General features: G+C 40.4%; 1 protein-coding gene across 2 annotated transcripts in view; it reads left to right on the top strand.

Annotated features, from left to right (window-relative positions):
* Window positions 1–12,242, top strand: part of LOC124143124 — a 49,389-nt gene extending 37,147 nt beyond the window's left edge. For both annotated transcript variants that reach the window (XM_046511954.2, XM_048388006.1), the window contains exons 14-23: window positions 963–1,229; window positions 2,212–2,268; window positions 3,115–3,242; window positions 4,104–4,299; window positions 5,423–5,542; window positions 6,456–6,610; window positions 7,129–7,248; window positions 8,093–8,207; window positions 9,308–9,401; window positions 10,180–12,242. In XM_046511954.2, the coding sequence (XP_046367910.2) occupies window positions 963–1,229; window positions 2,212–2,268; window positions 3,115–3,242; window positions 4,104–4,299; window positions 5,423–5,542; window positions 6,456–6,610; window positions 7,129–7,248; window positions 8,093–8,207; window positions 9,308–9,401; window positions 10,180–10,315 (1,388 nt within the window). In that variant the 3' untranslated portion in view covers window positions 10,316–12,242. The remainder of the gene's footprint in view (window positions 1–962; window positions 1,230–2,211; window positions 2,269–3,114; window positions 3,243–4,103; window positions 4,300–5,422; window positions 5,543–6,455; window positions 6,611–7,128; window positions 7,249–8,092; window positions 8,208–9,307; window positions 9,402–10,179) is intronic.
* The last annotated feature ends 1,523 nt before the right edge of the window (window positions 12,243–13,765 follow it).

Genomic DNA, 13,765 nt, shown 5'->3' on the forward strand with positions numbered 1-13,765 from the left:
AGTAAGTGGCGACTATCGGGTGGTCAGGCTCCGGTTTTGGTTGGTTAATGCCATCGATCTCAATTGCGTGGATCGATGCTCATGATGTCAATCATTGGATTGTCTGGTTCAGACTCGATTATTTACAGACTGCGTCACATACCTGAGTGCGGCATTTAACAACAAACACACAAACAAACAAGAAGCAGGGAGAGATAATTCTTCCGGTAAAATCCGAGTGTTGCATACAAACCAGATACCGTATTTCAAAACCAAACTTTGCTTATCAATCGAAAACAAAATTGATCACAAGGTATGCAACAAACACTTGCAAACAAGTAGTGGAGGGTACTACCGGTAGAGCAGGACATGCTTACCCTTTTCCTGGACACCCTCGTCATCACTGATTTTCAGTGATCCTTTAAATTTAATTTCCATCACTGTTTCGCCCTTTGTACCCAGTGGAATCTGTTTCGGCAGAGTTAGGACTGATTCTTCTCTGGCGTTGACGTTCTGAATTTAAATGACGCCAACGGTGATGAGAAACAACTCAATATCATTTCATGACCTTATCCACTGGCATATGGATTAGTTTAACTTTTCACTTTAGTCACTTTTCCATATTTTGTAAGCCCTTCCGGGCCACTGACCTTTCAATGATGATGATGATGATGATTATTATTATTCATGCTCATATATATCTTTCAACCAAACTATTATTGTTGTTGTTGTTATTATTTTGATATTCATGCGAATAGATATCTTATAACCAAACTATTGTAATACATTTTCAGTATTTGAATACATGGCATTGCCCACGAAACACTCACACCACACTTGCCCCACGCCTTTCAATCACTTCAAATGTATTAGAGACTGACTTGTGGTGTACTTAATACATTTTGTTGTAAAATGGGCAAAATATGATCTTGCCAAGCAGCAGTGAAGCTGCAGTGAAGTGAACTCATTTGATCTTTCCCCAGATTTAGCACCTTCAAACGTGAGGACCAAACGACTGACTGCAACATCTGTTCGTGTACAGTGGGATCACGCCCCTTCTTGCCACGAACGCACAGTTATAACAATCACCTACCACACGGAATCCGGGCCACGCCATATCGTCACCGTGTTCAAAGACGATACATCGTATGACCTCACTGGCCTTGAACACAACAAAGTATACAAGGTCATGGTGACAGCAGGGTATGGCACAGAACAGAGTACTGCTAACGTTGCATCCTTCGCCACAGGTAAATACATACGAGTCTATATATAGGTATTGGGCCGTTTGCATGAATATTCTACGAAAATTCTAAGAAATATCTTAATTTGCCCAAAATAATTGGGTGACGTGAAATGGAGTTTAACGTCACGTCCAAGATTATTGCACTTATATAGCCACAAGCATGTGCATGTACATGTGTGTGTGTGTGCACTAGTCCAGACAGATGCCGATTTATAGTGCTAGCCCACTGAGATACCATGCCGCAGTTTAACATGAGTACCCCACTCAGACACAATATACTGACTCCGAGCCGACCAGTTCTTGTTTTAGCCCCTTAATGCCGAGCGCCAGAAAGGGTAGCAACAAGTACCATCTTTTGGTATGACGCGGCCGGGGATCGAACCCGGGACCTTTCGCTCTCCGGGCGAACGCTCTACCACCGGACCACGGAGGCGGTCCCAAAAATAATGAAAAAGGATTTAACTTTTTGTATTCATAAACGCTCTTTCAGTTATGTTCAAAGAGTAAATATCAAATCGTATCTTAAGACAAAACCTGTGTTATTCATAGAAATGTTGGTCCTCCGTGACTTTGGAGGAAACATTACATATAAAGTGATGCGTCATGTGACTCAATGACAAACACACGTTCAGAAACTGAAGAAGATCATAACTGTGGTGCGGAAAGAGCCATGATCACGTCAGCAACAAATCTAGAATCAGAACAAACCATCAAACGTTTTTTGAATGCTCAAGGGAGACCACTTTTCGCAGTAATTTCGGTTAGAATTGGTCTTCAGCAACCCATGCTTGTTGTAAGAGACGACTAACGGGATAAGGTTGGCTCGCTGACTTGATTGATACATGTCATCGTTGCTCATGATATAAATCACTGTATTGTCTGGTCCAGACTCGATTATCTACAGATCGCCGTCATATTGATGGCATATTACTGAGTGCAACGTTAAACACAAAACAAACAAACAAATTATAAGTAATAATTTTCAGCGGAGGACACGACTACTGCAGCTCTAAGTGCGGGGGGTATAGCCGGAATCATCGTAGGTGAGTAGAGAGGACTTTACACCTGTGCAGATTCCAGCTTGGAAAAGATCCCCAGACTACATGTATTCTTTAAAATGTATCGGGTGGTCAGGTTTTATGACTTGTCGATGGCATGTTGTCGTACCTGACGGCGTGGGACGTTGTTCATAATATCAATCACTATTTTCTGTGGTCCTGATTATTTACAGGTCGCCGTCCCACAGCTGGAATATTGCTGAGTGCGGTCTTAATGAACAATAAAACATACTTTCGTCTTATGCATCATGTATACTCGTATGTAAACTGTGATGTTCTCATTTTGAACATATTATGTAAGGAGCACGAAACTTTTATCTTTGAGAATTTAAAGTGTACATTTCAAAGTTTTAAATTCGAATTCTTTCTCTTAATTTAGTAAATCAGTCCTGTTGCCAATGCCTGTAATCTTCATAGAAAGATCGTTATATTTGATCCCGATTGGCATTAAGACGTTATGAAACTGTAATGTCTGTCTTGAAAAATAGTTAAATGTGTTTTAAAATCAGTATTAATAAATTAAACATTTTTTTTTACATATCACACTATTTGCTCTTACGGCGGAAGGTTAGACGCTTGTCGTTAAAGCGGTTGCTCTACAAGCAAGGAGATCTGGGATAGGTTCCCATTTGGATACAACGATAAAGTTCATTTTCACGTATGACATCGCCACTCATGAAAATATGAAATTTCTCAGGTCACTCGATCAGATAAACGTTTTTTTTGACAAGATTAGCCAAATATCATCGATATATTTAATAGCATAATTCTTCGCCATGGGTGTATGGCTACCTCTGCTAGCCTTGTAATGATCAACTGTTCTCTTGCTAGTACTCCTGATAATACTGGCAGTCCTTGGAGTCGGGTTCTTCTTGTGGCGGACGGGAAGAATGTCGACACTGATCAAAGGACGTCAGAAGAGGTACGCTGAACGTGATGATCACGTGGCGTGTTTCGAGGTAGGCATCAATAATCACTGACACACACATGTTGTGAATAGAATATAAATGTATTAATGTCATAGGCGTATATGTATGGACAAGCAAAATATAAATAAATATGTTATTATGACTTTAACGGATGTCAAGAGTTCTTTTCTAAGCCAAGACCAATAAAGACAAATTGATAGCCTTGTATTCATGTTAATGTTTTGTGTAAGGCAGCTGTGTAATGGGACAGCATATTTATTATCCTGCCCTTCAGCGAAAAATGCCAATATATCTACATTTTCCATGAAAGGGTGAAACCATCAATGTCATATGTTTTCGGTCACGGCCTCAAAACACGTCCAATTTTCCGTCATAGGAGGCCATTTTTAGAGCATCCGGGAGAAGAAGAGGCATAGGCTTGGATTGAAGTCTTTTAAAGCTAATTAGACCAAAGTTGTATAGTCTTCAAATTGGGTGCCCATGGTATTTCACACGCCGAGATCGGCACTTGATCATGACAGGGCTTGCTTCTTTTTACGCCACACTCAGACATGTTCCAGCTGTACCACGACGGCTTGGTCATGATCCTATCTGCCAAGTCACCGTATCTAATTACCTGATCTTTGTGAGTTGACTCTTTCGGCCAGGATTACTGGGACCAATTCTAACATGGATCCCCTCGGGTTTCAAACACTTTATGATGTGATGGGAATCTGCAAAACGGGGACGTCGATCGTTCCTAGTACTTATGCTTTCAGTCACTGTCTTGTTATGGTCTAGATTCGATGATATCCTTGCCGTCGCCATGTAGCTAGTATAATGCTGACCGCTGCTCAGCATTCACACACTGTATTTGTCAATTTTGATCAATGTTTGCTATGTCCATTCTAGAACAAAACGTACAGTGCCGAGGAGGACATCTACCTCTACGGCGGCATGATGTTCACGACGAAGCAACCATGGTACATCTCGAAAGATCAGCTGACACTGATGGAGGAGATCCAAACCGGAAGATTTGCACGGATTTTCAAGGCTGCTTACAAGACTGGCAGAAAATCGCGCGAGGTTGCGGCCAAAGCTCTGAAAGGTAACCACAATATAGAGGAATAGCCTGTCTTGACAATAGCATATACCTTTGATGTATTTATATCTATTTCGGGTTCAACATAGTTCGCTCATGTACATTTGAGCATTGTATATACCATTTTTGCACCATCAGTCTAGAAGCTGGAATATGACACTTGAGTTTTGGAGATTTTAGATATAACCTTCAAAAAATCGTTGACGTTTTAAACACCTTTGCCAGTTGATCGGGATGATAAAGCTTTGAGCAGGTACTTAACTGCACTACTTTAGTAGCCTATTTCCCAGTTAGAATAGGTCTTTAGCAACCCATGCTTGCCGTAAAGGCGACTGTGCTTGCCGTTTGGTTGTTGTTTTACGCCGCACTAAGCATTATTCCTGCTATATGCCGGAGGTCTGTAAATAATCGAGTCTGGACCAGACAATCCAGTGATTTATATCATGAGCATCGATCCACACAACTGGGATCGATGACAGCGAACCTTTTTTTGACTACCCGATCCCGTTAGTCGCCTCTCACAAGCACAGTCGTCTTTTACGGCAAGCATGGGTTGCTGAAAACCTATTCTACCCCGGATCTTCACGGGTTGCTTGTCGTAAGAAGCGACTTTCGGGAACGGGTACTCATGCTCACTAAATTGGCTGATCCTTGTCATCGTATCCCTTTTGCGTAGATCGATGCCTTGCCGTAAAAGGCGACAATGCTTGTCGTAAGAGGCGACTAAATAACGAACCCACCCAGAACATTTCGGAGAATGTGCAGACTCCCCAACACTGTAGCCTTCTGCATTAGCCAGATTGTCATAAGGGCTGTTTTCCTGGTAGCAAACCCGGGCACTCTCCCAATGTCAGTCAACAGATTTGAGGGTACCAAACCTAAGGCACCGAGAACAATGGGGAGTCGAACGACTTGGTACTTCGGATGCAAGCGTAATATTTCGAAGGCGAGGTCTGCATATATGCCATATTTTTCCTGAATCTTGTCAATCACATTTGTGTCAAAAGGGACAAAATTCAATGATATAAATGATTTCATGTGATTTATAAAAAAGGACAACATCAGATTTGTTGGCCTTGATACGTCTGAGGCTGTAAACGTGCCTATTCCAAAGTTTTTTTTATTGCAGACAGTCCCAGTGAGGAAAATAATTTACTAATGATGGCCAAGATCAACTTTGCTGCCACAAAGGTCAGGGAACATCGCAACGTGCTGAAATTCATCGGTGCAGTTGTTGATAATGATGCATGTAAGTACGAGATACAACATATGGGCCTCTTCAAATACAGTCCAAAACACGGACACCTGATCGAGACATGAAGACACCAGGGTTGTCCAAGGGTTGAAGTCGACATGATACCGAGTTGTGTACCTTAGTCGCATCAGGATCCACAGATGTTTGGTTCAAATCTCAGACTCGCTCAGTCCCTTGCCGTTTCAGCTCCATATCGTATTCGTCATTTCACATAACGTTTCGGAAACTTCTACGACTTGGACCCTTCTTGCCAATATCATGAGCAGGCCATCCTTGAGCTCCACTCCATCCTCATTATAATATTAGCGCACTTCACTTACGATTATGTGTCAGGGACCAATTTAGGCCTGAGAATAGAACGTGAGATTTTTTTGAAAAAAATATTTGGAAAACATTGTTTGCCCTCAGGCTTTACCCAAAAGAATAAGTTGTTCACTAGGATGTTCCTGGTGTCCTAAAACAAAAATATAATATAAGTCTCCTTTCACAGAAAAGATCTAGCACCCACAGCCCTTGAATATTAAATAGTGGGTTCCTTAAATATAAAATAATCAGTCTTGAATATCCGAATATCCGAAAGGAAAATCCTCTGCTATGTGTAAACTCGTAGACATGGCATTGTCTCGGGGTCCACGATTACATATGAGATTTTGTGTGGAGACTGGACATTTTTTCAGCTATAGCTGCAAAAGCTCATATTAAATAAAAACTATGAACCAGACTATTAACAGAAGCAAAACACCTTGCAACAATGTAATTTTTGTGGCAGACAATATACTTTTTATAACGGCTTAACTATTTATTTAAAGGATTTTCTGGGACTGTTTGATTTCGATAAAATCACCCCCGCCACCCCTCCGAATATCAAATGGTCGGTCCCCAATCACGTACATATCTTCTTCGTCAGTGGGCCCAGTTTTGGTGTTGGAGTACTGTGAAAATGGACCGATGGACAAGTGGCTGACCTCTCGTCGGGACAAAGTGAATCTGGAAGTTCTTGAGCAGATTCAGACATTTGCCTTAGGCGTTGTCCGGGGCATGGAGTATCTAGTGGGTAAAGGGGTATGTATAGACTGGACGCTGTTTGTTTTGAGGCAAATGTACAGTGCATGTAAAGACTGTCAGAGATGGAAGTATAAAGAACGTGGGTTAGTTACCTTGGCCATAGCTGGCTGATTGGTATTTTTTATGATTTCATTGTACTACAAATTCTTCTAAATAATAAAAACAAACGACGCGACAAACTTTTTTTATAAATAATGTTATATTTTGAAAAACAAACTATTCATGCTATCTGTGGACATTAATCTTGCCTGAAGTGATTCACATGAAACGCGAATGTCTGGTAGGATCAAGTATATGGCGTTTATCATCTTAAAAAGCTGACGCCCGTGATGTAACTGAAATACTGTTCAAAGCGGTGTTAAACCAAACTAGAAAGGATGACGGTTGTGCCAAAAAGGCCAGCAACTAGATGTGCTTAAGTTAAATATATGCTCATATATCATATGATTACAATAAATAACATTTATGTATGTATTGATTGAAGCTGTTAGTATCAATTTGATGTCGTTCTATAGATTGTCCATCGCAAGCTGGCTGCTCGCAACTGTCTCTTGACCTTCACAAATGAGGTGAAGGTCGGTGGATTCGGACCATGTCGCATGGAGGACGCCAGTGCAGACGAAGACTCAAAGGGGGTAAGACACTAAATGCTGTTTACAATTACATCATGTGGTCACAATTACATAATGGCGGCCTGTGAGTAATCGAGTCTCGACGAGGTCCCCGTTTCACAAAGCAATTGTAACACTAAGACTGTCGTAAGTTCCATTCTATAACAGAACGTACCACAGTCGTATGGCTTTGTGAAACGGCTCCCAGGCAAATCAGTGGATGACTGCATTCAATTTTAGCAGCGACACATGCACCATGAGAAACGACGGATACCTTTTACCCACCCACCCCTCATTAGAAGGACCTAATGACTATTAGGTGTACTTGTGACTGACCTCTTCCCGCAATTTTCAATGGGAAGTGTAACATGTATCAAATGCTTCTGTTAAAGTATGGCATCCAAGGGAATCAAAGTTCCCTGAAGATCCGGGGTAGAATAGGTCTTCAGCAACCCATGATTGCCCTAAAAGGCGACTATGCTTGTCTTAAGAGGCAACTAACGGGATCAGGTGGTCAGGCTCGCTGACTTGGTTGATGCATGTCATCGATCCCAATTGCGTGGTTCGATGCTCATGATATCAATCACTGGATTATCTGGTCCAGACTCGATTATTTACAGACCGCCGACACAGAGCTGGAATATTGCTGAGTGCGGCGTTAAACAACAAACAAACAAAACAAAGTTCCCTGCATCTACGATGTAGTTACACACCATGATTTTCATTTTTGCAGTAAACACCGTAGACATATAAATAATTTCTTATTAGCTTGTCATTACTATCAAATATAAGAAAACAATATTTAACACAAAATGACATAAACCCTTACTGTCAATATGTAATTCGGCACAAATAAACATTATTACAGGATCGAATCCCTGTGAAGTGGACGGCTCCAGAGTGTCTTCAGTCTCTGAAGGGAGCCAATGAGAAGAGTGACATCTGGTCCTTTGGGATCACTATGTGGGAGATCTTCAGCATGGGTAAGAATACTTGGTATAGTTTCCATTGCCTAATGAAAGTATGTGAGGATATAGATTCCTAAAACATGTGATGTTTGTGTTTCACGTTTAACGCTGCACTTTTCTAACCTGGATCCGTCATGGGTAAAAGAACTCTTTAATGATTATATTAATATTACATAATGACAGTTGCACATGAACAAAAGCTTAAATAAAAAAAACAATTTAGTTTTAAATCCAATATTGTGTTCCTAAAGGGGTACATAGGTTAATTATTCAAATCTCCAGAACGTTTACTTACATTATCATTAGCTGTTGGTGGATGTGATTTGGTTGTTTGTTGTTTAACGCCGCACTCAGCAATATTCCAGCTATATGACGGCGGTCTGTAAATAATCGAGTCTGGACCAGACAATACAGTGATTGACATCATAAGCATCAATCCACGCAATTTGGATCGATGGCATGCATCAACCAAGTCAGCGAGCCTGCCCACCCGATCCCATTAGTCGCCTCTTACGATAAGCATAGTCGCCTTTTACGGCAAGCATGGATTGGTGGTACGGTTGTGAGATTAATTATAAATGTTTTTTTTTATGGCCTAAGTGAAGATTTTATGCACAATTACTATTTTCAGTGTCCCGTCCTTAAATCCTTTAGAAGTCATGGCATTTTAATAGTACATTTCAAGAGCCTGTAAACGATTTGGAAACATAAATTATTCAAAATGTCATTGAAATGTCATGGATCACTTTTTTAGCTTAAGTTTATTACACTATATTTCTCGTTAAAAATGAACAAACAAACAAAACAACTCGCTGATAGTAGTCCATAGTGATTCCAAACACTGCTTACCAGCGCTGATATACTCTGTTGTGGCATCATCCATCAGTGTATTACAAGGACACGGGCTGGAGCTAAAACGGGAAAAGTTAAAGAGTATAAAATTCCGACCGCATACGCCCATGTTCATTAAACATACTTAGGCTGGTACATATGACTGGCTAACCAATGAGGACTTCAGCTGATATATCTGAGGTCATGGAAAACATCTATAAACTCACGGAATAGTCATGGAGGGTATTTGGTTTTAGTATATACCTGCACTTTATCCCACACAGGCAAGACGCCCTACACTGACATCCGGAGCCGGGATCTGCCAGCCGACTTGAGGAATGGTTACAGACTCGCGAAGCCTGAATATGCTGAAGATATGTGAGTGATAAACGCATATGTATTATTAGCAGTGATGTTTAATACGGCAATTATTATATTTAGTGATCATGACAATTAATGAAAATTCCAGAGGAAGCCTTTTTGGAGTGAGTTAATGTTTTTTAACGTCAGCAAGAACTCGGCGTTATTACCGCGGCTTGTGAATACTCGAGTCTTGGTCAGGTCAGCCTGTGGTCGACTACATGAACAACGTTAACGATCCTTGTCGGGGACGATGGCACGCAATCAGCCAGGTCTCACATCCCGATAATCATTTGTCCTCTTATGAAGTATGAAGTACTGGGAGCCCTCTCCTGCCCGGTAAGGGTGGCCAAGTCGTCTAAGGCGCCGCGATTCGCTGTGCACAGTTGCGTCCCTTGCACACGCCAGTTACCTATGATTGTGGGTTCGAATCCCGGTTCGCCCCGATTACGTTTCTAGATTTGTTAGCGCCATACCCGTGCTCGTGGGTTTCACCGAAGTGGTAAACGTCTGAGACCTGCATCACTTCGGACTTTCCTCCCACATTAAGCTGACCCGCCGCGATAAAACTGGAATATTGTTAAAAACGGCGTTAAACCCAACTCACTCACTCTGCCCGGGAACCCGACGGAGGGAAGGAAAAACACCTTATTATGCTTCCAGTATTGTGTGTAATGTAATGGAAGTGCAGATTCGGAGTGTAACGCTCCGGCTGCTTTGTGAAGGGTAAATATGTAAAACAAGTTGGTGATTATTGTGAAACGAAAATGTAATAGCCTGTGGTGTTATTTTTCAGTCACTACAGCATGATGCAAAGCTGCTGGGAGCAGAAACCAGAGGCCAGGACTACCTTCGCGGATGCGCTGGGGAAACTGGAGGCGTCATTCGGCCTCAGACCGACTTCTGGAGTTCTGTATTACTACTCCAAATAGTAACTGCAGGAATGACAGACTTTGGAAGCAACTAGAACCAATGTTTTCTCCATTATGAGAATAGAATGATCCTTTTTTTTTCATTATCTTCTAAGTACATTAGTATGTTGCTACTTATGTATTATTTAGAGTAAGTTGAGGTGAATTTACTCTCACTATGTTTTATTTTGTTCCACATTCCGTCACATGAAAATAAGTATCCAATTAGTAAAAACAGAAACACAACTGTTTGGACAAAATGTAAACACAAGGAAGCAAAATTGAATTGTAAAAAGATTATATTTGTCAGTGAATATTGCAAAATATTCAATTTCATTGTTGACCAATCAATCGCTATTGTCGTTTATATCACCCATTCCGTTTAATATAATTGGATATAATACAGGATCGGATATAATTTATTATACTTTATTGCATATTTTATTATCGTAAACAATAAGATATACAGTAACTCTTGTCCAGCATCTTCACCACAGATGCCGTTATGTTTTGCACTGGAAGAAATATATTTTAGTACCTTTAATTATTGTAAAATAGTGTAAATCGCTTCACAAGGGTAAGTAACTGTGGAATATGCGACATTTACAAGCCTACATATTTTTTGCAAATATAACATCAACCAGCCTTAACATACATTTGTCTTATTACAAATTACCTTTCGTAAAATTGTGTCTAAATCTACATACAGTTACATAAATTATCATGTGTATTTTAAAAGCGTTGTCAATTTAGTTGTTTTTTCTTGAGTTAGCGTCTGTGGGTATATTACCAATTTCACATCAATTCATATATTTATAATTTAGTCCATATAACAAATTGCTAACATCTTAAACTCTTTCTATATGGTATTGTATTTATTCACATATGTAGCTACAATATATTTACATGACACCGAAACCATCGTTACCAAACAGAAGAGTTGCATTCCGTATTCAATATGAATAAGGGGCTCAAGTTGCCCAGATCATAATTCCGTTTGTCGTATCAGGATCTGCTGATTCTCGGTTCGACTCTACATGACCTACTTTACTGGGGCATGTCCCCCTACATTACGCTAACCCATCGTGATGTAACTGAAATGCTGTTAAAAGCAGCCTCATTATTAATTACCAATATAATTTTAATAATTTCCACTAGTATCCTCAAAGTGTAATAAAATAAAGTTGGGTAAATAAAGTCAATGGTCTTCACAGGGAGCACCGATTTTGCAAGAAATGTTAGTTGACACATGCATACATATGGACAAACTAAACAATAACAGTTGTACCTTAATTCAGTGTACTGAACATTTTTTATACTGCTTGTTGAATTCATGATAATTCAGTATACATAAAAAGTGTGTAACATGTCAACAGTCATAACTTAACATATCCTCCATGGTAGCCATGTTGAAATGTCTTTTTGGCAAAATATACAACCATTTATTTAAAATGTATGAACATAAAGGGCAATGTATTTTGGAGTCTCCTGAAACCACACTGTTGGCCAAGTTGAAATTGGTTGTAATCAAATTCGCTCACAGAATTCTCCAATGCTATATTTTAAAACAATTATCTGTTTTTTTCTCGTTTGTGGTGATTGTGTTCCAGTTAAATTATGTATGAATAACAACTTATATGCTATAGATTCCGTTTTGTTCTAGTTTTTGTTTATTGTTTATCCCGACTATATTACCACGTGTAACGTACGAAGTTGCTTAAAAACTTATCCTTCAGTGCAGTACATTTTATTCTGTGTAGCCCTTAGTTGAGTGAAGCTTTTATCATATATCTGTCCCTCCGTATATTTATCAACATCTGTCTATCTGTGTTTATCGTTTATGTAGACTTATTTATCAACTGTAATGAAAGAAAATGCTCAATAACGTCTCCTTCAATTAAGTAATGTAATTTTGTGTAGTCCTTAGTTGAATAAAGATGTCCTCAAATATTGTGTTTTTTACTATTTTACTCCAAAACGACGTGTCTGATTCTTTTCCGCATGGGATACCATGGCTCGATCGTAGCGCCACCAGTGGCTATTACGAGTTATGTCCCTTTTGTCCCTCCAATTGACAATCAGATTCCACCTCTCATATAACCTGCATTTGCTTAAAAAATGGCGGCGCCCAGTCAAGATGATCAATAATCAAGATCTATATTGTTAAAAGAACGGGTCTTACTTCGCATAGTGCATCAAATCACGTGAGCACCTTGATTGAAAACATGAAAGTATTTGGAAAATATTGACAACAAGTTGACGGTACACATGCTTTACAATCGACCGAAATCTGCGCGGCAGTTGACGAACTGGATGTCTATTTCGTTACGCGATTTTGAGTGGACTATACGGCAAGGGTGGAAGTTAGGCTCTTTATAGTCAATTAGCTCCCTCGCCTACGGGAAGACGGGGATACCAAGTTTAACAGTTGAATGTTTGAATGAGGCACGTGCTCCATTCTTGAATTCAGGAGACAGTGTTGGAAACAGACAGAAAGGTCTGTATTTTCCGATGGGTATCTCGTCCGCATTGAGCAAGTAGATAAAACGCAAGTCAGATGGCAGATGGAAGACCTTGAACTGTCTCTCCCTTATATGGGTACAGGCCACCTTCGACAGACTTCTACTTCGAAGCATCTGGAACCATGTAGTAGTTCCTGGAAGTTAATAACTGTAAACAAGTCTTTGAAGAAGTTCCTCACAGAAGAGCTCTATACCGGGAGGAAAACGAAGGAGTTAATGGTTCGGACGGTGTTTTAAGCTGTAAACACTAAAGGAGGTCACTCTGTGTTTACGGGCTGCCGTGGGATGATCACCAAAGGCCAACAAAACGTATTTTACGTGCGCTTCATTAAACTATAGTTACAAAGATTTTCACTGCCACATGATATTATGACAAAGGATGATTTGAATAATTATTGAGCCTAATTCAGTTTCCGCCATGCTGTGATCCAAAACGGTTCACATGTACCTGAAAACCAGCGAGCGAACAAAATACTGCTTACTATCTGAACACCCGTGAAGATCCTGGTTATAATAGTTCTTCAGCAACCCATGCTTGCCGCAAGAGACACTAACGGCATCGGGTAGTCAGGCTCGTATCCCATTTGCGTGTATCGATGCTCCTGACGTCAATCACTGGATTGTCTGGTCAGCCTCGATTATTTACAAATACTATCTGAACGGTATAATGCTATAACAACACTGGGCGGTCGGGTAGCCTAGTGGTTAAAGCGTTCGCTCGTCACGCCGAAGACCCCGGTTCGATTCCCGACATGGGTACAATGTGTGAAGCCCATTTCTGGTGTCCCCCGCCGTGATATTGCTGGAATATTGCTAAAAGCGGCGTAAAACCAAACTCACTCACTATAACAACACTCGTGTGCGACTGTGTGAAACGTTACATATACGATACATAACAAAGGCTGCGATACATCGCAGAAAACCGAACATACGGTCACAGTGAAGAAAT

The sequence above is a fragment of the Haliotis rufescens genome, unplaced genomic scaffold, assembly GCF_023055435.1.
Source record: "Haliotis rufescens isolate VD_foot unplaced genomic scaffold, xgHalRufe1.0.p SCAF_10, whole genome shotgun sequence".
NCBI lineage: Eukaryota > Metazoa > Mollusca > Gastropoda > Lepetellida > Haliotidae > Haliotis > Haliotis rufescens.